Source organism: Pithys albifrons, chromosome 12 (assembly GCF_047495875.1).
Source record: "Pithys albifrons albifrons isolate INPA30051 chromosome 12, PitAlb_v1, whole genome shotgun sequence".
In the NCBI taxonomy this organism is placed as follows: Eukaryota; Metazoa; Chordata; class Aves; order Passeriformes; family Thamnophilidae; genus Pithys; species Pithys albifrons.
Window position 1 is genome coordinate 17,571,470 of NC_092469.1, and position 27,552 is coordinate 17,599,021.

The 27,552-nt window shown below is 43.3% G+C and overlaps 2 protein-coding genes across 4 annotated transcripts in view; both read left to right on the top strand.

The window, feature by feature from the left end:
• Positions 1-1,811: 1,811 nt before the first annotated feature.
• HSD17B2 (hydroxysteroid 17-beta dehydrogenase 2) lies at positions 1,812-16,395 on the top strand. Of its 2 annotated transcripts, XM_071567778.1 has the most exons (6): positions 1,812-2,933; positions 5,301-5,451; positions 9,183-9,395; positions 9,680-9,865; positions 13,158-13,295; positions 14,337-16,395. In XM_071567778.1, the coding sequence occupies exons 2-6, from the start codon at positions 5,370-5,372 to the stop codon at positions 14,693-14,695; spliced, it is 978 nt and encodes a 325-aa protein (XP_071423879.1). In that variant the 5' UTR covers positions 1,812-2,933; positions 5,301-5,369; the 3' UTR covers positions 14,696-16,395. The 2 variants fall into 2 exon arrangements, with proteins under 2 accessions (XP_071423879.1, XP_071423878.1); XM_071567777.1 differs by lacking the exons at positions 1,812-2,933; positions 5,301-5,451 and adding an exon at positions 5,599-5,901.
• A 1,507-nt stretch (positions 16,396-17,902) lies between these two features.
• LOC139677629 (arylamine N-acetyltransferase, liver isozyme-like) overlaps positions 17,903-27,552 on the top strand; it is a 40,056-nt gene continuing 30,406 nt past the window's right edge. Inside the window, exon 1 of one of the 2 annotated variants that reach the window (XR_011698888.1) lies at positions 17,903-17,944. The gene's annotated coding sequence lies outside the window, so the exon portion shown is untranslated. The remainder of the gene's footprint in view (positions 17,945-27,552) is intronic. The other variant, XM_071567767.1, reaches the window with a different exon arrangement.

A 27,552-nucleotide genomic window follows, 5' to 3' on the forward strand; every position in this document is an offset into this window, starting at 1 on the left:
GTGTGTTTTATCTGATGTAGATAAGGTGGATATGACTTGTGGTTGGGGGAACCCATCTAGAAGTAAGGCAGGCAAAAGTGCAGTTGCATTTCAGGAAGCACCTGCAAAGAAACGAGCAGGTTGTGGGCTGGGAAAATGGGGAAATCCTTGGGGTTCTGGGCACAGAGATGCTGCCTTAGCTTCAGAGAGGCAGAGCTGTAGCAAAGGGAAGGAAATCAGGAGATATAATAAAAATCTAGCTGGAAAACCAAGCTAATCTTCCAGCTGAGAGTACAGCTTATATATTTATTTCTCATGTTTTCAGCACCACTGTGCTGTGCTCTGCCCTAGGCAGGGTTGGAATTTCACTCTGAATAAGCCAGAGGGAATTTTAGGGAAGAGTCTGTGCTATCAGAGAAGCAGACTAAGACAAAGTGATATCTTTTCTCCTCTAACACTGATGTTTCTGTGAAAGCTGTTTTAATGTACAGGCTGACAGAAAAAAAGGAAAGCGAATTTCTCCTGAGGATAACCTAGGGATGATTCCTGGCTAACTTCCTAAAGGGCACCTAATTACTTGTAGGTTTCCTGATTCGATCACTATTTCTTCTTGGAAAATAGTGGCAACTGGGTTGATAAAAATGACTTATTTTGAAAAGTGCAATCCCTTTTTAGCTCTTCCTGAAAGCCTAGAGATACATAGATGTCTGGAGAGTTCAAGAAGAAAACCTCCCTTGCAATTACAAAGGAGTGCTCATCATCTTAATGATTTCTCTGATTTAAGATGTTTTGTCTATCGTAGAAAATTTACAAAGGGTGATTAAAGTTCATGTAAATACTGAGGCAGAATTTACAGCCCTTGGCTTCATTTACAAGTCCAGTTTGGCCATAAGTACAAATGTTCTTCACTCTGAGGTTCTTGCTTACACTTGGGAAAGTAACAGGAGATTTCGTTGAGGAAGTTGTTGTTGCTCTTCTACTTCTTATTGTCCCTTGTTAGAATTGAATGTTGAGGAATGATGGGCTACAGTTACTTCTTCACTTCCAAATGTAGGTCTTCAGAAATTAATGTTAATCTCTGAATATACAATATTTAACATTACTATATTTCTAAACCCAAAATCTCCAGTAGCTTAGAGGTAAAAGATATTCCTTAATTTTCTTTAATGGATGCATACTTTATTTGACAAGAGTTATTTTCCCTAAGAGTCTATTAAATAAATAGTTTGAAGTCGAAGGAGAGGTTACACAGCTTTATTTTCATTTGCCCATAATCTTTTTTCGCCCTAATTTAGTTCATGCCTGTGAATTCAGAGATCTTAATTCACAAGGATACTTGGCTGCATTCCTGGCTTTAGGCAGAGTAATGGGGACAATTGGGATAATTGGAACAATTCATGTGTTTCAAGTTGAGTGCAGGAAGAGAGAACTGGCTGAAGGCAGAGGATTATCTCAACCTTTGTACAGGAGTTCTGAAGTGTTTATAAGAGGAAAGTCTGAGTTCTGTGTATGAAAGTTCAAAAGCTTCTACAGCCAGGACTAATAGCCTGACAAGTTGTGTAGCCATCAAGTCCACCAAAATCCAGATGGATGAAGGTGTTTATGTACTCTCAGAATCTGTAGCAAAGTCAATAATTTCATAATTTTTCTGCTCCTATATGTATTTACTCATTAGAAGCATGTTTCTGTCTTGGTTGATGACTCATTTGTTGAAACAGATTCCAACTTGTTTAATGATGAAATTATTTTCCAGGAAAAGCCTTGTATACAAAAGCCTCCCTACAGAGCCTGAAACGCAGATCTCTCACCCAAGCCACAAAAGCACATGAAGCACATGGAGCAGGAGCTCCCATGAGGAAGTCATTGCCTTGCACAGCTGAAAAACCCTGAATCAGCAAACAAAATAGAAAACTGAAGAGCTCTGTGGGAAATTCTAACCTGAAATGAGAACCAAATCTGTGGCTGGCAGAGGAAGCTGAAGCAGAGATTGGTTGTGTAGAAAAATTGCTTTGTGCTTCTAGATAATGGAATTCATATTGCACTTGGGGCAGAAGAATATCAGACAGCAGCTGCTGGATATGGCATGTGGTACTTCTGGATTGAGGGAAAGTGCTGAAAAGAAAAAAAATGTTGATAGTAAATTATTGGAAAGGGTAAATAAAGCCCATGAGAAAAATGGCCAATGAAGTGAAAAGTGATGCAGGGTGAGGTAACAGAGTCATACCTGAAACCCTTGTGGTTGAACTGGAAGCTTCTGCTATGCTGAAAATTTACAGAGGCTTTAAAAAATACAAACATCAGGAAAACTTCTGAACTGCAAGTGGAGCCATGAAAAGCAAAGACAGAGTGCTCAGTACCAAGGTAGAACCAAAAAAAGTGCTTGGTGCTGCATTTCAAAGGAGCTGTGACCAGTCTCAGCTTCACCACATTTCAAAGTAACTGAGGAACCTGAATACTTCACTCTTTTTTTTTTTTGTTCTAACAACAGCAACTGAAAGCACAGGCCAAAGGAAAAACACAGAGCCAGCAAAGAGTGTCAGGAGAAAAGCTTCAAGGAATGGGGAAGGAATAAATTAATAACTGTGAAGAACTGTTTGTACCTAAAGAATGAGAACGTGGCCAATGAATTTATGCCTGTGGTAAAGATCCCACACACTGGGGAGGTGTCCTTGCTGTGCCCCGGGGCAAGTCTTCTACAGTGATGCTACACAGGGTGGACGATGCTGTGACTGTAGAAGCTGAAGGAAACCAAGCTGGATTTGGACTCAGGAGACTGTGTAGAGACTGGCTGTTCATGTGGCAGATCACTATGGGGTGAGCATTCTCCATGAGAGGAGTCTTCTTTTGCCATTGCTTTATTAATTGACCTTCAAAAGTCATCACTTAAATGAAGAGACTTCATGGAGGGGCACTCTTGGCATCTGCAAAACCCCAGGAAGAAGCACCAGAAACAGGTACAGAGTGCTCAGTGAGGGTAAGCAATGGCACAGCAGCTGGTTCAGGCAGGAGCCTGGTTGGGATTGTTTCTCTGCTGCTGTTTGGCATTGGCATGGACTGCCTATGGAATGAGGGTTCAGGTTTTAGTGTGGGTTCTGTACATTGTCAGGGTGTAAAGGGCCAGAGCACTGACTTTCTGTGAGGTGACTCTGGAGGACTGGGAAGAAAGACAAATATCCTGGCAAAGGTAGATGCAGCTTAGCCCCAGATCAATGAACTTAAATCCATACCTCTCATAACACAGATGTCATGTTGAGGCAACATCCTGATAATTTTGAATTACCAAGAAGGAGGTGAGACAAGGTGTACATTCATAGCATGAGTGGGCTTGGCTATAGAGAAAGAGGAAATAATGCAAACACCATTGCAATCCTGTGTTGCTGTGCAGCTGTGACAGCTGGAGACATCCCAAAGTGGTAGAGAGGAAAGCAGGTGCTTTTTCAAGATGAGTAGTTGGCAGGAGATGATATACTTACCTTGTAAAACTCTGCTGAGAAGCCCTCCAATAGCAATCTGTCATTGCTGGTGTCAGAGAAGGGGCAGAGGCCTCATGAAGTGGGTTCTCCACGTTAGCATTTCTCAGCCAGTCCCAGATCATCTCTCCTTTCTGAGAGCAATCCAGGTATGATCTCTGCACTTACACACAATTTTATTCACACACCAGGGTGAACACATGGTCATCTTCTCATTAAAAGAAGCCTTCAGTGGTTATATTGCATATTAAAAATACAATTTCAACTTTAATTCAGCCAGACATGTGTCCCCAGCAGCCCTTCCCACAGTTGTTCTGCAGGGTTGTGGGTGCAGGCAGGTGGTGTGTCAGTGCACAGCAGCAGATGGGTGTATAATTCATGCATGTGGCATTCCCAACTTTCCATACATCCCCCCCACTGAGACCCAGTGTCTGAGGGAGGGAATGTGCACGTGCACTTATACATTTCACTGGGGGACGTGGCAGGGGAGCAGAGAGGTGGAGCTTGGAGCTTGCTCTGCAGGGACCAGGCATGGTGGCCACCACAGCTTGGCCCCTTGCCCACCTCTGTCCATCCCCATGGGCTGAGGGGAGTGAGGGCAAACATCAGGCTGGAGATGATCACTTCTGCCCCTCATCCCAGTATGGAAAAGCTCCATCTTGCTGTATCCTCAAGTGTGAGTGTGTGCTTTAAATGCCAGCACATCTGAGATCACCTCAATCATACGGTAAAGACCAATGATGGAGAGAGCAAAATTGGCCTAGAAAGTATTTAAGAAGATACCTTAACTGAGAGCAAGGCATAATTGACCTCAAAGCCAGCATGGTACTAAAAGCAAAGACAGCAAATAGCAAAGAGAAGTGCAAATATTTCACACTTTGTACACTGGTGGGAAGACGGGTGGAGGAGTGTTCCCAACAGCAAGGAAGGATGAACAGACCTGGAGGGTAATGTTCCTTTAAGAAAGTGACTTAATCTCTAATGTAAACTACCTATAGGGGAATGTAAACATTTTCACTGGCTGGAAAAGTGTATATTCAACAGATTTGTAATCCCATAAAACTCCAAAGGCATGACGGAATGGAAATGTGCTGTTCCATGTCAGGTTTGCACCATGTGCCTCAAACTTCAGTGTCTGAAATCAGATAGGTCAGCACTACATTTTCTTTTGGAAAACCAGCTACATCATGTTTGCTGGGTCTGTCATAACTTAGGCTTGTCTCTCAAACCATTTAGCAGAGATTTGAAACAGGGTTAAATATGCCTAAATTGTATTTCAATCCTTTTGGCTGGCTGGATTTTAAAATTTTCTTATTGCTTAAATAACTTCCAGAATACAGCACAGTAGGTGCCAAACTCTCAGATATACTTGACTATCCCCCCTCCCAACTTGCTGTGGGTATCAGACCAGTGACTCCTCCCAAAGCTAAGGTGAATGTCATCACTGGAGGTCAACTGAAGACTCAGTCTCAGGTGTGGTGGATGTGTTCACCTGACAAAGTGCCCCTAATGGCAAACCGGCAATCAGCCCTTCCCAGCCTCCCAGACTGCTCTGAATGTTAATTAGCTGTAGGTATCTGCTGAATGGGGAATAGGTAAATAGCCAAAGACGGGCACTAAAGCAGGAAAGATCATTTGAGGCTTTTTGTTGAAAGAGGAGGGTGGTCTATGTGTGAGAAAGCCCATCACTAATCACACAGTTTGTACTCTGAGGTTAAATAACCTTATCTTGATTAATTTTTGTCACTGCCCATCAATAGCCAGTTCCACTGAAACTACACCCTAAGTTTTTACATAAGAAATTCCAACCATTTCTCATGAAGAAAACTTTTCTTTTTTTTCACTGTCCAGGAAAATGTACTTTGAAGATATAAAAAATTTAGCAGTTAATTTTTTCCCGGAGCCAGCAGTTGCTACATCATGTCCATTCCCAGTGCTGTCAATCATTATCCAGCCAGCATATTGTTCAGAAGGTGGAGCTGTCAGGCAGAAGGAATGAAAGGTAAGAAAGGGAAGGCTTCTGCTTCTTGCTGATGCCAAGGGTAAATGAGATTATGTCAAACCTTTAAACAGAGTCCCCTTTCTGTGCCCCACCCCCTGCTCCTATATAACACACACTGCAGTTAGCAATACCTGCTTTCACCCAGCCGGTGGTGGGGTGTGAGTGCCTTCTCTCCACACCTGCTGATGGATGCTCTGGCCAGCAGCCCCCTTGGGTGGCTCTGTGTTGGTGCCACCACGTTTTTTGGGGTGGCCACGCTCTTCATGGCCCAGAGGAGCCCAAAGGTGCTGCTCTGGTGCCTCCTGCCCGCCTTGCTGGGGCTGCTGTGTGTGGCCACACTGGGGGCTGGGGGGGGCCTTGGGGTGTTTTTGGCCACGTGCCTCATCTCCTCCACATTCCTGGGTGGCCAAACGCTCCTGCCCGTGGGCGACAAAGCCGTGCTCGTCACAGGTAAGGTGCTGCTGCAGGGAACAAGAACTGGCTTTTCTCACAAGTGGGCTGGAAAACTTCATGTCCTCGGGTTAGGTATCTGTAAAGTGTGTGCTTGTAAGAGTTCTTTTATTTTATTTTTCATCTTGTTTTATTTGCTTTGGCAGAGATGTTTTTTTTTTTTTCCAGGTAAATAAGTGTTCTAAAATTAAGTAGAAAAACATCTTAATATATGCTGTTATTTTTTAGTGTCCCATTTAATCTTTACAAGTAGCTTTTTAGGCATGCTTGTGAAATTAACTGGTGCAAAAAGCATGAGAATACTTATGATGGGCTAATTTTTTAGGAGAGACAATAATTTGTGGGAGCCCTCAGAACACTACGTTCATGCATTACTTTTGTTTACTTGAATTTATTGCCTGTTGAGGGATGTACAGTTAGTTATCTGTTGGGTGTGTGTGTACACAGTGCACACTGTGTATATCATGTATATATTTCAAGCCACTGCTGCTTTGGTTCTGTCTCTTTGAAACGATGTGTGAAATCATTCTGGAGGGAGTCATTTCCTTCACTAGCAGTGAAAGTTCAGAGCTAATTAATTCAGTCTCTATTAACACTCTGATCTACTCAAACTCCACTTTTATTTTGCAGGGATGGCATCTTTGTAGTTTTATGGCTTTTCTCCTGTTTCTTCTAAAACTTTAAATGTTGTTTATTTGGGTGTTGTTTATTTGTGTTAATCAAATCTTTAAACCCGAGTGCCTGCCAACTGCTTCTTGCACTGTTAATTTGCTGGGGTTTGGTTTATTTTCTGTGGTTTTTTTCCCCTCTGGAAAGCTGAATTAAGTTGTTTTGGTTTATATAGCAATTTCTTGCAGAATTTCATTTTGTTTTATGGGGACACCTGGAAATAATTTAGCTTTGCCTAGCAAGCTTTAACATGGGGATTAAATATAGAAGTTGAGAGAGGACAAGAGAAGGAGCAAGTTCTCCCCTTGCAGTTTATCTGCCAGCTGGATTTGTCCCTGCAGGTGTAGCACATGAGATGGGATTGGCACAGGGAAATAGGGAGCACTCCTATCCCACCCCCCTGCAGACTCGGGGGTTTTTCTTGCACTTGGGCATCTCCTTGCAAGACTGCAAATATTCAAGAAAAAACACTCTCTGGGAGTTTACCTGCTCTGGGGAATCTGAATTAGGACAAGATAAGGGAGTAAAGAACATTGGGTTGTAGTGCAGTAAGTGAATGTGCTCTCTTTGTACCTGTGCTGCAACTGTCCTGAAGAAATGCAAGTTTGGACATCTCTGACAGCTGATTCATTCAAGGAGGCTCCTTTCTGTCTTTGAATCCTCTGCAATCAATTGAAGCCTCCATCATCTGAAACAAAAGTTTTACTCATGTGGCTTGGTTAAATTGCCCTGATTTTAGTGTTCTTCCCCATACCAACTATAGGATGTGTGGCCACATTTGCAGGTGCAAGGTGCCTTTAAAAAGGTTTTTGTGTCTTTTTCTCCAATTTAGACAAGACCTGCAGCAGCCACTTCATGGCAAATGGTGATTTTTGATTAATTTTTCCCCCTCCCCCTTTCAGCCCTGCAGGGTTGAAGAATGTGGTTGTGTTCTGGGCAGGTGTCACATATCACTCATGAGAAGGCTGCCTATGGCCAGTGGCTGGTGGAGTCTCTTCTTCTCTCCCTGGCTTTTGTCCTGTATAGTTCTGGTCCTCTTTGGATGCTCCTCCTACTGGTGCTGCTGTGTGTTATTTAACCTCAGAGTTCACCAGGGCACCAAGATGAGGAAAAACTGTGCCCAGCTGTCAAAATGCTTTTTCTCATGAGTAGCTGTGGGCCTGTGAGCAGACTTTGAGCCACTGCTGAAACTCCTCTATTGACCCTCTTGCTGGGAGCAAGTGCTGAATGCCCTAAACCAGAAGCTCCTGGGCAGGCAAACACATTAGTGTGGTTTGGCAAACCCAATAACCGCCTTCCTGAAAATTTAAATTACCACAAAGATCCGAAGTGACAGGAATTATAAAATTCTGTCCTCAGTTATTCTGTGTGCAGTGGGATGAATCTCTCCAGTTAATCTGGTCCTTCTGGTCTTGGTGTGTGATTTGGTGGTTGATGCTCAGCATGAGCAAATCATAAATTCTCAGTATTGATTCAGTTACACTCAGTGGTGACTGCCTTCCTTATAATAAATCTCATAATTCACAAATTATTTTTGGCATAAAAGCAAGAATGTGGTTGGGGGGAATTGTCTTTTTTTCCCCTTTTCCCTCCCCTATAGAGAGCTAAATACTGTTTGAATTCTAGGAGTTGAAGCGTAAAGTTTCTCTGGACTTCAGTAACAGGTCTGAAATTCAAATCATACTTTGTTTTTTATTGTTTTATTTTTATTATTTTTTTTAAGAAAGCCAGGGACAAATCCAGCATCAGGCACAGACAAACACTACATTTATTCTCTTAGGATTGCTCCAGCCATCCCAATTTCAAGCTGTGTTGTACTCTGCCCATTCTCAAGTTAAAGCTGCACTGTAAAACTTTAGTAATATGTAGTAATACAGAGCTGTACTTTCTGGGAAAGATTAAGGGGAAGGATTTGATCCAAAAGTAGAGCTTTTCACTGAAAGGAAAAGAAGGAAAGATGTTCCATGTCCAAACCTAGAAATCTGTCATGTCTGGGATATTTGCAGGCCTCTTCATGTCTCTTTAGGGAATTCCAAGAATGCAGATTTGTTCTCTCAGGTCAGGACTGGAGAAGCTTAATGTGATATTTGTAGTGCTGTGGTGCATCTTCAACAAATTGCAGGCTTTTAAAATGCAAAAAAAGCTGCTTTTTTTTTTTAAAGTCTTAAATAGAGAATGAGTAATTCTTTTCTACATCTTGCACTGACTGATCCAGGCATTTAGTACATGTTTCCTTCAAGTCACCTGGAACTAATTTTTTTTTCACCTTTAATGACTAAAGCCCCAGTTCAAAGACAGAATTCAAAAATTAAGATCTCGCAAGATTACAATGAATATCTCTGGCAGTCAAATTCTATTGACTACAGATATTGAGTGTAGGAGCAGATCTGTGAATAACTATGACAGTATCTGCCTTGGTGTGCTGGAATCACAGACTAAGCCTTGGCAGGTTATGGTTGGGTTAAGTGGGGGGTATTGCAGCTCTTTCATAAACAGGAAAACAGTAAAAATAACAAAGGCATTGATTCCCAGTGTGTGTGGTTTTTAATATTTTTTTTTTACTGATAATATTTAACAGACCCACTTTTCAAGTGTTTTTTTGATGCTTTCAGGAAGCGACACCGGCATTGGACATGCACTGGCAAAATACCTGGACAGCCTGGGGTTTGTGGTGTTTGCTGGGGTTTTGGACAAGGATGGGCCTGGTGCTGAGGAGCTGAAGAAGACCTGCTCTGGGAGGCTGTCTCTCCTGCAGCTGGATATAACCAGTGCCACCCAAGTCAAGGAGGCCTATCTGAAAGTCTCAGAGAAGGTGCAAAATACAGGTATAACCCCCCTTCATAATGGCAGTACTGATGTATCTGCTAACCAGGTGCAGCTCTTAACTGTTGGCTAGACCAGGTAGTTTCCATGGCACAGTCTTGGGCATTCACATTGATGACTCCAGCTTTCTGGGACATGGGAAAGTGGCAATGACTGTTCATGGAGCAGGGAATGTGTATCTGCAGCTGATCTCTGCTCTGATCTGATCCAGCTTAAACAGTAATCCTTATGGAGCTGATTTCCTGCTGTATAGCTGTGTATTCCCTGTGCTCTCTCCTCTTCCCAGGACTCTGGGGGGTTGTGAACAACGCAGGGATCCTGGGTTTCCCTGCTGATGGTGAGCTGCTGCCCATGAGCACCTACAGGCAGTGCATGGAGGTGAACTTCTTTGGGGCCGTGGAGGTGTCCAAGACCTTCTTGCCGTTACTTCGGAAGTCCCAGGGCAGGCTGGTCAACATGTCCAGCATGGCAGGTGAGCTCAGCTAAAGCACCAAGTGAATTCCTGGAGCAAAAAAACATGAACTTCCATGGCAAAAATGCTGAGGAAGGTGTCAGCCAGTCTTGCTTGTCTATACACCCAGGGAATTATTATTGAAGAAATAAGTTCAGGTTTTTCTTTTGTTTGGGAGACTATTTCCAGAAAACAGCCTTTGAAGAAGTGTTTAGTATGGCTAAAAATATTCTGTGACAGAAAAGGCAGTAAAATTCAGATCTTGTGTTCTAGATGCTATGAGTTATAACTTTATGAGCTTCCATAAAGGTGGGTGGTACATCAAAGATGTTTCAATAACATGTTCAGGGCAAGGTCTGTGACCACCACAGCTTATGGTATCTTCTGAAAAGCTTGGAGCTGAAGACATTGTGCTTATATTTCTTTAAAAATATTTTGGATATCTTCTTAGAAATACTTAGGCCAAAATTAGTAGCAAAGTGGTAAATATTTACAAAAAATCCCCCCAAACTACTTCTTAAAAAAATTAACATATGCTTTCCATTTTTTCCCACACAAATTGTGCTTACTATATATATGTATATCTGCCTTTATAATGTGACCTTCTATTCTAGGAGGACAGCTGAGATGATAAGATGTAGGAACTAATGTAATACAGTATCTGGGAGCCAACAGCTGAGGAGCAAGAATGCTCCTTTGAAAACGAGACCTGCTAGAAGCAGGATGTCATGCTGCTGGAAAGTATTTTGGTTTCAGACTTCTTAAGTATTTATTGCACCATTTGCTTCCCAAATTTTCCTTTGTTCTGTCTGCTTGGACCCTTTTGTGCTGTTGGAGTCCACCCAAATCCTGCTGCATTGCTGGGGTGGCTTGAGAAGGTGTTACCTGGTGTTCAGATCTGTCTCTGTCTCTTACACCGAATGTTCTCTTTATAATCCAAAAGATGTTCTATATCTGCATTTCTACAGTGAGAACTTCTGGTTTCCTTCATGCACAATTTTAGAAATTATACAAGGATTTGTAGAAGTGTAATTAGGATTTGCATAAGTGCAATTTCTCTGCTGATTGCTGTAAAGAGTCTGGCCCAGAGAAAGAGCCTGAGAGGAGAATTTTGAACTCATAAGGCAGGTCCGGCTGTACTGTCCTGGCACTGGTCACACAGGGAGCTGTTTCAGAAGTTATCCAGCTTCTGCAACATCCCTTGCCTGGTTGGATGTGTGCTACAAATGAAAATTAAATTAATTTGTTTTTAAAAAGGGAGCAGGGAAGGAAGTACCTATGGGGAAACTACATGGAAGTGAGAAAACAGACAAGGCAGGCTGAAAATGCTCAGAGCAAGAAAAGTTCCAGGTAAAATGTTAGCAAGAAAAATGTTGCCTGTTTCAGTTACTTCTTTTGAATTTTCTCCATATTAAAACAATTGCCCCTAATAAAGCTGGCTTGTATCTTACAGACGTAAAATGTATGGAGAGTTGTAACAGTGTTGTGAAATTATTTAACAAGGTCTTAAACAGTCTTCTCTTAAATGATGACACAGAATAACTGTGTTCTTTTCCCGGTGACAGTATTAACAGAGAGCAAATTCTTTTATGTAACAGTTGCCTGTATGAGTCTGTGTTTATGGTTCGTTGCTGACACTTCAAGAAATCGGGACAGAATTATCAGGACGACCTTTCTGGTGCTGCTCTGCCCACCAGCCCTTGCAGGCACAGAGGCTGAGGCCAGATCTGTGTTTCCTCTGAGTGCCCAAGTGGAGCTTGCACTGGCCTTTTGGGGCAGATATCTTCATTCCTGGCATGAATCCCTGAGCTGCCTTGCAGGAATAAATGGAGAGCTTCCCTGTGTGGAGCAATCTGCCCTTACAGGAGCTGATAATGACCCTGCTTAAACTATAGCTGTCTGCAGAGATATTCTTGCCCGCAGTCTGCTTTGGGTGAACAGCTTCTTCCTGAGGGTCCTTTGGTAAAACATTAGTGGGAAAGTTAGCGAGGTCTCGTTGTGCCCAATCTGTCTGTGTAGAGCTCATTTAACTGGCCTCAGGTTAGCCTGACCTCAGAGGGAAAAGTATGTCATTCAGTTGGCTCAAACCAATTGAAACTGCAGCTTATTCAGATGAGTACAGAAGAATAATTAACGGATAATTGGCCTGACTTCTAGAAAGGAATGACTGTGTAAGAAGCTCCTGGGACACCTCGGTCATCGCAGTACAATACCCAACAGACGGCACCAGTGGCTTACCTGACAATTCCCCTGTATCCAAGTCTTTGCTTTTAAAGGACTGAAACACGTTGAGCTGAATGTGAATTTTGTGAAACAGAGGCTGTCTGGAAGGCTGTGCCCAACTGGCCTTGCAAGCAGGAGAAGGAGGAATGTGCCTCAAGGAGAAGGGCTGTCTATTCCATTCCCTCGTTCCCAGCACAGCCCCTGCTGCCCCCAAGCCTGGCAGGAGATGCTCTGCTCAACCTCATCGACCTTGTGGAGAAGAAGGAGGGCTGAAAAGGAGAATATGCTCAAACCAAAGCATGGGATTTTCTAAAGTTGAAGAAGTGACAGTCTGTTGGTTTCTGGGACAGAGAAAATCTCTGAATTTGGGAGATACTGTTTTCTGGAAGCTTGTTTTTATAAACATATAGATTTCTTTTAAATTCACCTAAAACATTAGCTCTTTTCTTATCTCTTTCATCTGAACAAATGCTTCTGAGATTGGAGAAGATGAGATGTAACTAGAGGCAGGGATCTGCTTCTATGATGGGTCTCAGGAAGTCCTGACACCGGCAGGGTGTGATTCCAGTTTGGTTTGACCACAGAGGTTTTCTGCATTATTGTCTCTGCTCTTTCTGAAACTACCTGGAAAGATAGGAAAATAAGCTGGCTTTACAAAGCTGGAATTGCTACTTAGCCTGTTCTAATTATGGCTTAATGTAGGAGTTTGAAATTTGTATTACAGTAACAACAACAGGAGCATAGAACTCCTACTTCACTATTTATATGAACTGAAACATTATCAGTGTTTCTCAAACCAACAGTCATAACTTTCAGCAATTTTTACCCTTAAATGCAAAACAGTTTATTTTTCTGCCCTAAAAGGTGCCTCATCAGGTGTTACTGAGCATAACTGCTCCAAGCAACTGTTCATTTAAAACTTTCACTCTTTTTTAACCTCTAGCAAGAAATGATTCCCTCACTGACTTGTCTTTAACCTCAGTGAGAGATGCATAATTTTGGTTGTGTTGTAATCTTCCTTCTAAATCATGACAGTAAAGGCTGGAAAGGGCCACTGTTGAGGTTTCTCATGTTTCTATTGCTCCTGCAGGAGGCATTCCACTACCGAGGTATGCTGCTTATGGTGCATCAAAAGCAGCTCTGTCCATGTTTTCTGGAGTAATGAGGCAAGAGCTTTCCAAATGGGGAATTAAAGTTGCTGCAATTCATCCATCAGGCTTCAGGACAGGTTGGTGTTTGACATTTCGAGTTGTTCTTTCTGCCTTTCCTCTTTCCCTGTAGTTCAGCATCCTCAAGCAGAGCCCTGAGTGATGTTCAGGAGCCATTTTCCTACTCTTCGTGTTGGTTATGGAAATTAAGATCTGTGTTTTTTGTGAGAGATGCTCCCTCCAGTACTGCACTGCCTGCCCCTGCCTCTCCTGGGCAAAGCTGTCTTTGCTTTGAGCCAGGGCAGGGTTCACACAACTGGTGCCTTCCCTTTGCTCCAGCTTTGTCAAGGCTGATGAACCAAGCATTGTGGTGTGTTCATAGAATCATAGAATCGATTGGGTTGGAAAAGATCTCCAAGATCATCAAGTCCAACCCTTGGTCCAACTCCAGTCCCTCTACCAGATCATGGCACTCAGTGCCACGGCCAATCTCAGTTTAGAAACCTCCAGGGATGGGGAATCCACCCCCACTCTGGACAGCCCATTCCAATGCCTGATTACTCTCTTTGGAAAGAATTTTTTTCTGATCTCCAACTTAAATTTCCCCTGGCAGAGCTTTAGCCTGTGCCCCCTTGTGCTATTGCTGAGTGCCTGGGAGAAGAGACCAAATCCCACCTGGCTATAACCAGGTAGTAATAGACAATAATGAGGTCACCTCTGAGCCTTCTCTTCTCCAGGCTAAACAACCCCAGCTTCCTCAGCCTCTCCCCATAGGACTTGTGCTCCAGTCCCTTCTCCAGCCTTGTTGCTCTTCTCTGGACCCGATTTGATTCAATTTGGATGTTATGACCTCCTTGTCCTGCATGAGACCTCTGGGTCCCCCTGTCAGTCCCACGTTTCTCAGTATCAGAGCCCTCCTTATTGAGCTGCTCCACTTTGCACCACAGTGTCTGCAGCAGTACCTGCCATCCTGCTTACTTGCTGTTGATATCACTCTATACAGCCTCTCATCTTTCCTCTCCACTCCTTCCCTCTGTTGTGCTCCTGATGCTTTCTGTTCTTTCTACTCTTTTCACTCATTTTGTATTCAGTCCTAAAACAATGTGCTGATTCTGCTGCAGGTATCCAAGGCACATCCGACCTGTGGGATAAGCAGGAAAAGGAGCTGATGGAGAACCTCCCAGCAGACACAAGGCAGGCCTATGGTGAGGACTATCTCCTGGGGCTGAGGAGGTACCTGCTCCAACTGCCCACCTGCTGTGACCCCGACCTGTCCCCTGTGCTGGGCAATGTCCTGCACGCTCTGCTGGCCAGGAGACCACACGGCCTGTACACCCCTGGCAAAGGGGCTTACCTGCTCCTCTGCATCTTCTGCTGCTTCCCTCTCTGGCTCTATGACTTCTTCATTAGTAAGATGCTGAGTGCTGAGTCTGTTCCAAGGGAGCTGAGAACATCAGAAGATGAAGGCAAAAACCTCTAAGGTGTTCATCAGCATTTGTGTCACCTGATGAGACAGCTGTGAAAAACTCTCTAAGACACTGCTATTTATAGTACTGTCTTTTTAAGTTGCATTTACACTGCCTTGCAAAGAGGCAAACCTTTGTGTTGAGTAATATTCAGGAAAAGCAGTGGATAACAGAAATAGAAAGCTATTCCCAGATGGTGCATTTTTGGGGGGATTTTTGGTGTTTTCCTGATGTCTTTATATCCTGCCTTTCCTGTAAGATATCTCATGAAATTATGTAGTTCCTGTCTGCTTCAAAAGGCATCAGCAACACACAGACAGATGTATAACCTGTTTTTAAAAACAAAACAAAACACCCTTGAGAATCAACAACCTTCTTAAATATTATAAGGATTTACATATATTCCTATCATTGGAGAGATTTAGAAATGTCTAATGTAAGTCTTTTTCACTGCAGCTTCAGCCTAATATGCTTGAGGTTTGGTTTTCTGGTTCTGTTGTTGTTGAACTTGTGAAATGATTGGACTTTCTTCCCACCTAAATTTTGTGATGTGTGGTTGTGAAGTTTAGAGTGTTCTCTTTGCTAGACCAAGCAACACAAATTAGTTGGGGGGAAGGAGGTGGGAGTATATGAGGACAGATCAAGACCTTTATGAAGAAACAATCTCCTTTCTGCAGTAATAGAAATAGACATAGTAAGTGTATTAGCTCCTGATTTGATATGACTGTCTGGGCCATTCTATGCATTGCCTGTATACAAATATATATATTGCCTGTGTGCATCGAATTACTAGAGAAGTCTGATCTCAGTTCTGCTTTTTGTACAATTCCTCTCTCAGTTATGAGTTTACAAAGAAGTCACGTTCCTGCCCGTTTCTCCTGATACCTTCTTATCTCCCTCTGCTTTGGGGGGAGTTTGTGCTCACTCCTCTAAGATCACTCAGTCTCCACGTTGGCTTTACTGGAGTCCAGTGTCCATCTTCTCATAGACTGTGGTTTCTCTCCTTTCCTAAACTCATTCTAGGAGCACCAGGTGCCCTCCTTGGTGCCTTATGCTGTAAACCCTTCCCCAATACCAAGTGCTTGGGCAGCTCACCTCTATTTTTCCCACCTTACTCCCTTTTTGCATTGCCTGTCACATCCCTGGGCTTTGAAATGCTGTGGTATTTTGAAAGAAATCCTCATGCCCCCAAGCTCCTTGGTTTGGCAAATCTGTCCTGTGCCTGCTTTGAAAAAATACATTTCTTTTCCAATGCTGAATAATTAAAAGTGATCATCTTCTGGGCTTTAAATATAGATGAACTCTTTTCCTTTCCTTTCTGTGCAACTTCTGCCTCTTCTATCATAGTCCTAGTGATGTGATGTGTTCTTGCAGCCAAAATCACTATTCAGTTTGCATCTGTAGTGTTAATTCAGTCGTCAAGGCAAGTCTCCTATAAATGCACAGAGGGTGCTCAGAGGGCTTGGCTGGCCATCTCTTTAATCTGTGCCCCAGTGGGGAAATCCTCCTGTCCTGTACATTTTATCACAATTACTGAGGTTTATCACCAGGTGGGTTTATATAAGTCCCCTGATTACAGACTTTTGCTTTACTTTGAGAAAATATGACAAATAATGTTTTAAACTCAGAAAATCTGGGACTGTTTTTCTCCCTCTGCCAATTTCTTTCTTTATCTATTTCCCCAAATTTTTTATGTATCAGCAAAAAAGCTTAATAAAAAACCTAATAGTAACTGGATGGCTGTGATTCTTTCTGTCTTGTCTGATCCTTTGTGGTTTTGGGGGATCAGTTCTACGTTCCCTCCCTTCTTGGGCTGCCTTTGGCCCCACAGCAGGAGAGCACCAAGGAGGAAGATGATGGGGAGTTTCTCCAAGGAAAAGAGGCAAGGTGGCAGTTGGTGCCCTATTTGGGGCAGGACATGATCCCAACTGTCTCCAAGGCACCTTGGGAGCTGCAAGGAAGGGAAGAATGCCATACTGGGTGGCAACCTCTGAATTTTGGCTGCCTTCAGGGTGAGGGAACTTGCTGCCAGTCAGCCTATCTCTGTCTCCAGCATTGATGGAGGTGTTTGTTTTTCTCTTCACACCCAATTTAAGTGTAAATTCTGTGGGCTGGAATTTTGCCCTCAGACTCATTATACATTATAAACCCCAAAGTCTCTTGGCAGTCAGTTGGTTGTTTTGCCTACCAATCTTCATAACAATCTTTAATCGTTGCTTTGTTATCTGGCAGTGGTTATAAAATGTATTTTTTTTCTCCCTTTGACTTTCATAATAGGAATATTATCTTGCACATTGCAGACATATTAAACTAGGCATTTACTTGGAAGTTTTGACTTAATTTTGGTTTGTCTTTTTTTTTTTTTACTTTTATTTCCCAGGATATTTCTATTCTGAAGAGTCATTTTTATATCTCCTCACCTGACTACCAAGATATTTTAGCAAGTCTCAAATAATTGTGGTATCAAAGTCGGTTATTGTATTTTTCCTACAGGGATCTTACTTTGTGTTTTAAAGATAATTCTGTTGTAACACATTATTGAATTATGTGTCATTTAATGAGCCGTAGTATTAGAAGCAAATTTCTTTTGCTGAGGGCTTGCATTGCAAACAATCCCAACTGTGTGACTGGGAGAACTGCAGAATAATTCTGGGGTGCTTTTGGGCACCAAGACCATGTGGATGTCAGTGCTGACACTGGCTCGTGCTCTCGAGGACAAGTGTCTGAGTGTTCCTTCTCTTACCACAAAGGCTGATTTTAGGGGTGGGAAGGGAAGATATTCAGTTCTAGAAGTGGAAACTGATGTATTAAAATCCCCAAGTTAACTGCTGTGATTTGGGTCTGTTTTCAAAGCTAACATTTCTGGCAAAATGCATATGGTGTGAAGAAAAAGCATCTGAGAAATTAGAGGAATTGGCTGTGGCCCTAAAAAAGGACTAATAAATAATACTCCAAAACATCACTTGCCTCACACTAATCAAGTGTGTGCATATTAAAAACACACGTGTATATTTTAAAAGGGGTTATAAGCTGTGGAAATCATGATTAAAGAGCAGGCTTTATAGACATTCCTCTGATCCAGCCTCTGGAATGCAGGTTGTGGCCAAGAAGTAAATGCTGTTGGGTGCTTTTTACCAAGCAATTTCCTGGCTGGTGTCCTGGGGCTCCCACTCTCCTCCCTGCATTCATTACTGTGGCTGACACATACTCTTACTTCATGTGAAGAATTGATTTTAAAATATGCAGCTTTGGTGAGACAGAAGGTGAGTTATAAAGCAATTTTTTAATAACTTTCTTTTTTATCCTGGCTCCCTTTGCCCTGTTTATGGGGCCCCTGATAGCAGCAATGCCTAATGCATGTTCCTAGCACTGCAGGCTATGGAAAAAAGCTAAAATATTGTGCATTTTTGTGGTTGTGTCACCAGCTGTCCTTGATGGGGAAGTTTTCCACAGGATCATCTCTGCATTTCAAGAAGTGTTAATGTGTGGGACTGTCCATGTGGCTGGAGGTGAGGGAGAGGGTTGAGAAAGTTTAAGTGTGCTCAAATGAGAGCTCTGACAGGGGGGTTTGAGTTGGATAAAACTGGTGGCGTAGGAGAATGGGGAGCTCTCTGAGGGTTATGGACTCATGCAGGGACAGGGATTAATCATAAAACTGTTTTCAAGGTCTGTAGGAGGTTGGACAGACCAATATTTCAATAGTAAAAACCCCAGACCAGGATGAGGAGAAAGAGAAGAGTCACTTTGTCTAATTTAGTGAGCATGAACATCAGTCTCGCTATTTCTTAACTAAAGTATTTCAGATTTCACCACTTTGTGCTATCTTCAGAAGACAGGGATTAACCTCCATGTTTCTCTGAGTGCAAGCCCTGACACGTATGAAGGGTTTTTTTCATTATAATTTTTGTACATATTCTTTTTAACAAGAAGATGTTTCCAGGGAACTTTTAGATCTCAGTGATATCAAAACACGCTGGTCTTGCTGTAAATTTACCAGCCTGGGCACAGCACTGCACAAGTACAGCCCAAATGGGCCACATTTCATTGGCTTGAATCCAAGAGTCCACAGCCAGGCATCAGCAGCTATCTGGGCACCAAGGGTATTTGCAGGATGTTTGGGACAAATATGTGAGTTTGGATGTTTTTCCTGAAGAGGTTGGGCCTGGGGTCTTTTCTGGACATGATGTTGCCTGGTTTCCCCTGTTTATGTCTGTGGTTTGGAAGTCAGCTGGATTCCTAAAATGATGCAACAGCCAAGTGCATTGTGCATCACAGAGTCACCCTGTTTCTAGGAACACCTAAATTCCTTTGAAATAAAACTCATGCGAGCTTCAAAGGAGAAGTGTTCAAACAAAACACCTTGGTGCTCGCATGGAATTTGGGTGGGGTATTTTTTCACTTCTCAAAAGTCTGAGGCTACATAAATGTAAAGCATTGGCACTGCCAGGAAACTCCCTGCTCGGTGGATCCTGGGAGAGATATCTGGGGTGCAATTGCTCCTGCCAAAGCTTGCCAGGTGATGCAGCACTCCCTGCTGTGCAGACACCACCACAGGCACTGTTTCAGCAGCTTTTGTCACTCAAGCTGAACATCAGAGCTGATGCTGTTCAGTTATTGATGTATTTATTCTGGCAACCTTGAGGCAGTGGGCTCTTACTACACCAAGAGAGGTAATTGCTTTTACTTTTAAAGCATGACCAAACCATAAATCAAGAATCACTGACATCTCATGAAAGGAGTGAGTTTTAAATCCCTTTAATAGGCTAAATGGGTTTTAAGCATGTTGTATAGGTCATTGTAACCTAAGCTAATGAATGTGACTTTATCAGCCTGTATGAAAGTAATTACGTGGTATAAACAGTCTCCACAGGTTGAGTGCCTGGAATATGTAGGTTAAATGATTCAAGTTTATATCCCTGGTCATCTTGCTGCCTTTACCTTTGGAAAAAGAACTGGACAAGTTGGAAACTACTCCTGTGAGCTAAGAATTTGGATCTTGCTATCTGCCATGAGCTGTAAGGACAGATCAATGGTCAGAGGATGGAGCCAGTTTGGCCTTTGCTACTAGTCTGATAAATGAGGAGAGCTCTGGGAGGTGCAGAGTGTTGTTCTTTCTACAGAGTCTTTCAGAAGTGACCTCTTGATTACAATTTTTTTCTTATATGAGTTTTGCATTCTGCACACATTTCCTCTGTTTGGGACCTTTCCTTTGTGGTATCAAAGGACATGTTTCAAATTTCAAAATAAGAGCTGAAAGAGTAAAGATCAAGGGGTGTGAGTGTGAAAGATCTAAAGAAAACAAAGTGACACAATGATGATGCTCAGGAAATGGGTTTAGGCAGGTTCAGCTCTGTTGGCACCTCACACTCGTGGTCATGTCAGTCTACTCTCTGTCTTCCACACCTTCTCCACCTCCTCCCTCAATACCTGACTTGAAAAGGTGTTATTTAAGACACTGTGAACTGTGATAAATTTAATTACTTTGATTACTTTAATTACTCATGTTTCTTGGTTTTGTAGCATCCCATCCCACGAAACCCAGGGACCAGGGAGCCTTGTTCTGACATGGGGTGCTGTGGGGAGGATGGAGGTGGCTGCTCCAAGCTTGACCTACTTTCTGTGGCTATGGGTGGCAATGGGAGACAGAGATCTTGTATTTCCCCACCCCTGGGAGTGTGGAGATGGTGGTGGTGAAGCAGAGCACATCAGTGTTCCCACACCAAGCCCACACAAAGCAGTCAGTGCCAACTTCTTTGCTCTCTTTCTTTGGGGGAAAGAATTATGTGGTGTACTCATAATGGAAAAAAAGAAAATATTGGCCTTTAGCCACAGTAATTTCCATACCAGCAATCTGTGAGAGGAGGCTTTGTTGTCTGTCTGGGTTTTCTGTGGGCATGAACTGTCAGCAGCAAGTGCTGACAGGGATCCGCCAGCGTGTGGAAACCTCTGATGTGTGTATGACACAGCGAACAAAGCAGGCGAGATGAAGATGATGGGCATCTGAGAACAGCCAGAGGGTGATTTATTCCCCTGCTGTTTGGGTTGGAAGGGGCCTTAAAGCTCATCTAGTTCCATCTTGCTGCCGTGGGCAGGAACACCTTCCACTAGACCAGGTTGCTCAGAGCCCAGTCCAGCCTGGACCTGAACTCTTCCAGGGGTGAAGCATCCCTGACTTCTCTGGAAAACCTATTACATCCACTGCCTGAAGGATAAAGTACTAAAGGAGTAATTTAATTAGGAATATGAACTGGGGAAAGAAGAGCAAACAGTCGTTTTGTTTTCATGTAAATACATCAATGTAATTATGTTGCATGCTTGGCATAGATGAATTAAGGGAATAATAGGCTTTAAAACCAGCGTTTTTGAAAATGTTTTATCATGTAGAAATGCGGTAAAAGTTCATGTTGGGAGCTGGCTGGTTCAGAGTGTGGTTTGAATTGCATGTTCATGCAATAATGTAGTGTGGTTTGTATCCCTTTACCCCAAATGTGCCACTACAGTTGCAAATATGTTGCTTTAGATGTTGGAGTGGGAAACACTGCTCTTAAAGGTTAAAAAAACCCCAAAGAACCAACCAACCAACTCCCAAATACATCCCCAAAAAGGGATCCACTCACCAGCAGTGACCCAGAAACACGACCTTGGGCCATGCCATTGCTCCCTCAACATTTTCCAAGTATTCTTAAGCATAGGAACAGTCTAATAGTAATACTGAAAATGGATTGGTGTTAAAAACCAGAAGATAAATGATTCTGCTCAGCCTGCTGGTTTAACATATGGTGTGGAGAAGCAAATGGGACGTTGTGACAGGCCCATGTGGCCCATAATGGATGGCTGTGCTGAAGAGCGGTGGCACAGCAGCCCAGCCCTGTGGTGTCAGCTGCATTTGAGCATCACAGAGGACAGGGGGCCTAAGCACGAGTGAGGGCAACGTGATGGATGTGCCACGTACCAGGCAGAGCTTAAAGCTAAAATCCATCAAACTGGTTTCGTGCAATGGAGATAAGGGAAATCCTGGCCTGGGAGAGGTTGTGTCCTCACCAGTGCCGAGGAGCAGCAGGGAGTGCTGAATGGTTGATTGAAGTGGATTTTTTTGTGTTTGTTTGTTTGTTTGAAGATTTTTTGGTTTTGTTTGTTTCATTAATTAGCCTTAATCCTCTTGGAATCATTGCTAAGCATCAGAGACTTCCTCTGTGAGGAGGGAAGGAATTGTGGGCTTTCACTCTAAAGTTATCTGAGACTTTTAATGGTAGTATGGGATGTTTTCACCCTTCTGTCTGTCTTTTAGGGGATTAATGGCTGAAGACGTGAATCTTTGTGCCTATGAGGAAAAGCTTGTGGGGATCTCTCCTGTCTGTGTGAGCTGAGTGACAGCTCTTGAGACTTTTTGCATATCTGACTCCAAAAAAACACCCAGTGCCTCCAGAAAATAGTTAGTCCCAACCATTTTGAGGGAATTGGCTTAGAAGTGCCAATTGTCTCTGGAAGGGTTAATTTTCCCCATAAAGTTTGCACAAATTCCTGGTATCCACTGAATGTAGGGATTGCTCTTGGTTTTCTCTTGTTACTCCATAGTGCTTGGTCTGTTCTGGCAGTGAGTGCACCTGGATAAGAAGTCAAAACAGGGCTCATGAAGGAGGGTTTTCCTGTGGTTGCTCTTCTGTTAAGGTCTGATTGTCTCACACTCCCATGTGCCACCACGGAAACTGGTTCCCCAGAGCTGCTGCTTGGTCTTGATTTAGGCAGGTCTTGACAAATCCTCATTCCTTTGTTGTTGGGCTGTACATCTGGAGGAGGCAGAATGGCCACAGCCAATGTGAAGAAGCAGCTCAAGAAGCACAACTCTTGCATGTTAGAGCTGCCTCCATCTGACAGCTCCAGAGTGTATTTATTGCTGGAAGTGGAGTCATAGAATGGAGATAAATGTTGCCTCTCCAGTGGGGAATGGGCAGTTAGATCCTGTCCATCAGCATCACTGGCTCAGCAGGAATGCTGTCAGAGCACCAGTGATGCCTGCAGGGTCCCTGGGCACCTGCACCAGGATGGCCAGGGCAGCATCCAATACATGCTGCTCTTGCACTGGCCCCTAGAGATAAAGCAAATATATCCACAGGGAAATGGAAGCTCTTTAGGGTTGGTTTCCTTAACCTTTTGAAGCTTTGTTGTAGATTGGGTTGTTACTGGTTCTTAATGGATGTTTCTACATCTAACAAATTCCTGGTGAGGTAATTAGTTTTTCAATACTGAAGCATTTAAGTGTCTTAATTTTTCCACTAATGAACTGGGATTCCCCATGGGTTGTCACACAAGCTGTTTCAGCATCACAGAATTTCTCTGTGCCAAATACTGCTGTATCTTTTGGGAAGCAGCAGTGACAGCAGTTGCTTCTCCTGTGACCCCTCCATGCCACTGAGCTGGTTGCTCTCTGCCTGTGTCCAGGGTGACTCTGACAACCCATTTCCCTTTAGGCAGCAGAGCTGGTCGCTGATTTTTCCCATGAACAGTTTTCTTCCAACTTCCAACCCAAACCACACAAGGCTCCTTTCTCCCTGATCCGATCCATTCAGCAGCTGCAGCAATGAAAGTGGAAAATAGGTGTTTCTGGGGCACAATCCATCTCTTGTGAGCACTATATAGGGGACCTGGGGGCAGGATTCATTGGAAAAATCCCCCTTCCCCTAAAATCCAGACAGCAGAACATCCCACAGCGTGCTCAGCTGCAACCACTCGGAAAACTGTTCAGGCAGCAATCAGAGTCTGCATCTCTCTCCCAGCACATTAACAAACCAATTTACTACTCTTTGCTAAATATTTACAGCATATTTACACCTGAATTTTAGCAATAAATCCTCTCACAGAGATGCTTTAGGCTGTGAGAAAAGAGACAAAATAACGAAAAATAATAATCTCAGGAATCCTTAAAATTCACGCCAGTTTTGCCCAACAAAAACATCTCCTCTGCAACTGAGCTATGGTCTCTTTAACTCCAATAATGTAGTTGTCATAAGATTTAACAGGAAAAGAAGCAGATGGTTTAGCTGTTTTTCTGTGGTAGATGAAGAGGAAAATCAGGGTGGAGAGGAGTGAAGGTAACACCTGGAAAATCCAAAGGAAAACAGGGATTTCCATGGCTGAGCTGCATTTGGGAGACTGGTGTTTTGAGGTGGTGACCCGCAGTTTGATGTGTCCTGCCAGAGGGACAGGTGAAATGGATTCTCTAAATGATAGAGGTGAAAATGCTAAGAAGGAAGGCAGAGTGTCCAGGTGTGTTGTGAGGTGCTGTCAGGAGCTAATGAGGCATCCCGAGCAGCAGGCTCAGGAAATTCAGAGTCAGCTGCAGGACATCTCCCATCAACCCTGATGGTGCCTGGCCAAGGTGTCAGAGATGGGCTCAGCCCAGTGAGCACAGCCCAGAAAGGCAGGGGGAACACCAAAGGCTTGGCAATACTGGGCTGCACTCAGCCCCAGAGCAGACTGGTGTTTACTGGTGCACTGATCTTACAGCTCCAGAAAGCACGGGAAGGACTCTGGACTTTGCAGCTTCCAGGTAATTTTGTAGGAATAGTTTTCTCCTTTTATAAAAACAACATTGTTGCCCTCACATGCATTTTTGGGACTGGACATGTGACCAATTGCTGGTATTGTGGGGTTAGACCTGCAGCATGTAATTCTTACCATCTTCATGGGTCTATAGGAAGCTGTTTGTAATGAGCAAGTCTGGGCTACTTTATCTTATTAAAAAAAGTTGTTTGTGCACTTGATGAACTTAAACCTAGTGATAAAAACAGTGGGAGCCAATCTGAATGTACTAAGGAGGTGATCACGGTACATACTGTCCCAGCTTAAAGCCTTAATTACTTTGAACAGAAACTGACTGCAAATTTTCTTTCTGGCTTGAGGAAACAGAAGTGCCAACCATTCAACATTTCTTGCAGACACAGTGTCCCCTCCTTGGGCTAAAGGCACTGAACTGAAGCAAAGGGTATTCTCATCCTGAGTAAATGCTTCCTGCCAGGAATGTGTGGAGTGGGATTCACAGGATGTTCTCATGAAAGCCTAGAGAGTTGTAAACAGTAAAAGCAAAGGGAAAAAACCCCCACAAAACAAAAAACCCAGGGCTTGAATTTACAAATTAAATCGTATTTCATACATAACTGAGAAGTTGTGAAATCTTCCCAGGCACGGGGAGCACTGCAGTCTGCTGTGGATGCAGCTGGCTGTCCACAGCCTTGCCAGGGCTCCCCACTTGTTTATGCTAAGCAAAAAGCATTGCAAGGGAAGAAGGCAAGGCCCAACACCAGCAGTGTCTGTTCTTGTGGTCATCTGTGTTCACCTGGGAAACAAGAAAGGTTCGAACTCCATCAGCCTCTCACCAGGACTTAAGTATTTGTTCATAATGTCTAAATACAAATATAGGTGAGAATTAAACAAAACCAAAAGAAACCATGAAGATAAACTGTCTCAGTTTACTGACACAAAGTTTAAACTGGAGAGAGCTCTGTCCTCCTTCTCACCTAATCCTTTCCTGACAGTGGGCTCTTGATTTCTTTCTTTGTGCCCAGGATACCCTTCAGGCTGTTTCTAGGTAGAGGTCCCCATCAGACAGCATTAATTAAAGTGCATCTCTCCCTCCAGACCCCTCACACCCCTCTCCTGGGCTCATCTAGGCAGATTCAATTTTTCACATTGAAACTTCTTTTGCTGCTTCTTTACCTGTGTGACTGCCTGGCTGTGCTTCTTAATTATATACTTTCAAATCTTACCCTGAAATAAAAATTTATCAATTCTGCAGAGATTCAGAGAAATATGAAAGACAGTCCTAATATTCTATGATTTCACAACAAGTGCCACCAAAGGGCTTGTACAATGATGGACTTCATGCAGCTGGAAGGGCAAGTAGTGCTGCAGTGAAGCAGGAGATGCTACAGTTGTGTAACAATCTGCCATCTGTCAGGAAAACACAGATGAAAAAGCAGAAAGGGTGGGATTTACAGCATGACTGCATCCTTGCAGTGCCTGGTGTCCCTTTGTGCTGCAGAAATAGCCCTTGGTTTCAATGAGGTAAAGTTGTGGTTGGCCAGCAGTGCTGGGTGTTGATGATGATGGGCACACACTGCTCACTGGGGGTTTGGGCCATCTGTGGGCTGATGAACCCTGTGGGCTCCTCCTGAAGTTTGTGCCCACTGGCAGTGGGAGAGGTTCAGCCATTCTGTATCTGGCTGTGCATGATCCTGCCATGCGGCAGATGGGCATGGTGTGATGGGAAGGGAGAGCTGAAGGGAGCACTCAGAGTAATTCCTGCAAAGCCAGCAGGTTTGAGGATGTGTCTTGGACTTCAGAGCAAAGTAATCTGCTTTGTCTCATGCAAAGGCCCTTGGCTGGATCAGGGGTGTAAATTTGTGTATCAATAGACACTCCTGAAACACTTTTTTAGAAAAATCAGTAACAGGAAAGCTCCTAGAAATCCTAGCAGAGCCAAACTATGTCTCCTGTCCTGGATGTGAGATTCAGAAAAGTGAATATCAGCTCTAGAATTTCCCTCACAAGGTGCCAGATGTGGGATTTGTTTTCTTTCTGGACTTCCTGGGCAGCTGGAGGGGTGACCCAACCATGCCACAGACATTTGCACTGAGGCACATCGGGCTCTTTGTACCTGATCTTCTAAAAGTGATCCTCTAATTAAATTTAAGATCCAATTAATTTAAAGGTCTATGCATGCCAAAATTCTGATATACATTAATGTGAGAACCTGCAAGTCAGCACTTCAGCCCTCCATGAGCTCCTGCCCACGAGTCCCATGGGTGCTGATCTGCACCAGCAGGTGAGTGGCTGCTTTGACAAGTTTGTCTGTACAAGATGCACCTGAGCTCACACAACAGCCCTGTTGTGGAAGCTGGAACTGGATGTGTCTCTCTCCAAAGTCCCACACTGACGCCTCTACCAGAAGCCTGTTCTCACCTCCAGCACAGCAATAATGCTGTTCTTTCAGCAGACTCTCCTGCATTTTCAAGCATGGAGCCAGAAGGATCATGCAGTCAATTTAAATGGACTGGTTTGCTTAGAAAATCCTCTGCTAATTCCTGCTGTTTTCCAAGCTGCTAAAAAATTTTAAAAGACAACAATGTACGCCACTGTAGACAAGTAAAATAGCACAATTAATTATGTTTTAATTTTTTTTAAGCTCTCTTGTCTTACAGAATAATGAGAAGATTGAAAACTAGATGAAAGGATGTGAAAGAGGATAATTAAGAAAAATATCAAGTAGAATTTGCATCAGAATAGGTTTCCTGTGGGATATATCAGCTTTACACTGGGATATATCAGACATCTGAATGTAGGAACATGTAGATCATTTGCTTTTTGCTTGTCTAGGATCAGCACAAGCCTGTGTGGTCCCTCCTGAGCCTTCACCTCCAGGTACAGCACTGTGGCAGTACCTGTGTTTGGACAACCCAGCTCCACCTGCATGTGCAGGGAAAAGGAAAATAGAGTTTTACATGGCCATGGTTTCCCCAGTAAATCTGTCTCCTCAATGTAGCTGGAAATCTGATGATGCACTTCAATTATTCAGCTAATTGGGAAATGAGTTAATTTTTGTGTCAAGCTGTGCAAATGAGTCTATGAGCTTAGAATCCTTCCAGCCCAATTCCAGTCTGTTTGACATGCCTCTGATAGCTTTTTCCTTTTCTTTCTTTCCTCTGCACTAAAAGGGAGGTTAATATTTTTTTATTCTTTCCAGAAAGAAAAAACAATATCAAGTGTTTTGAAAGCTGTGACCTGAAGGCTTTCATTGTGCTGTGCAGTCAAGGGCAAGGCTTGTATTCAGAATAACTGAGAGATAGACAACAACGTGGATCAACATAATAAAAGT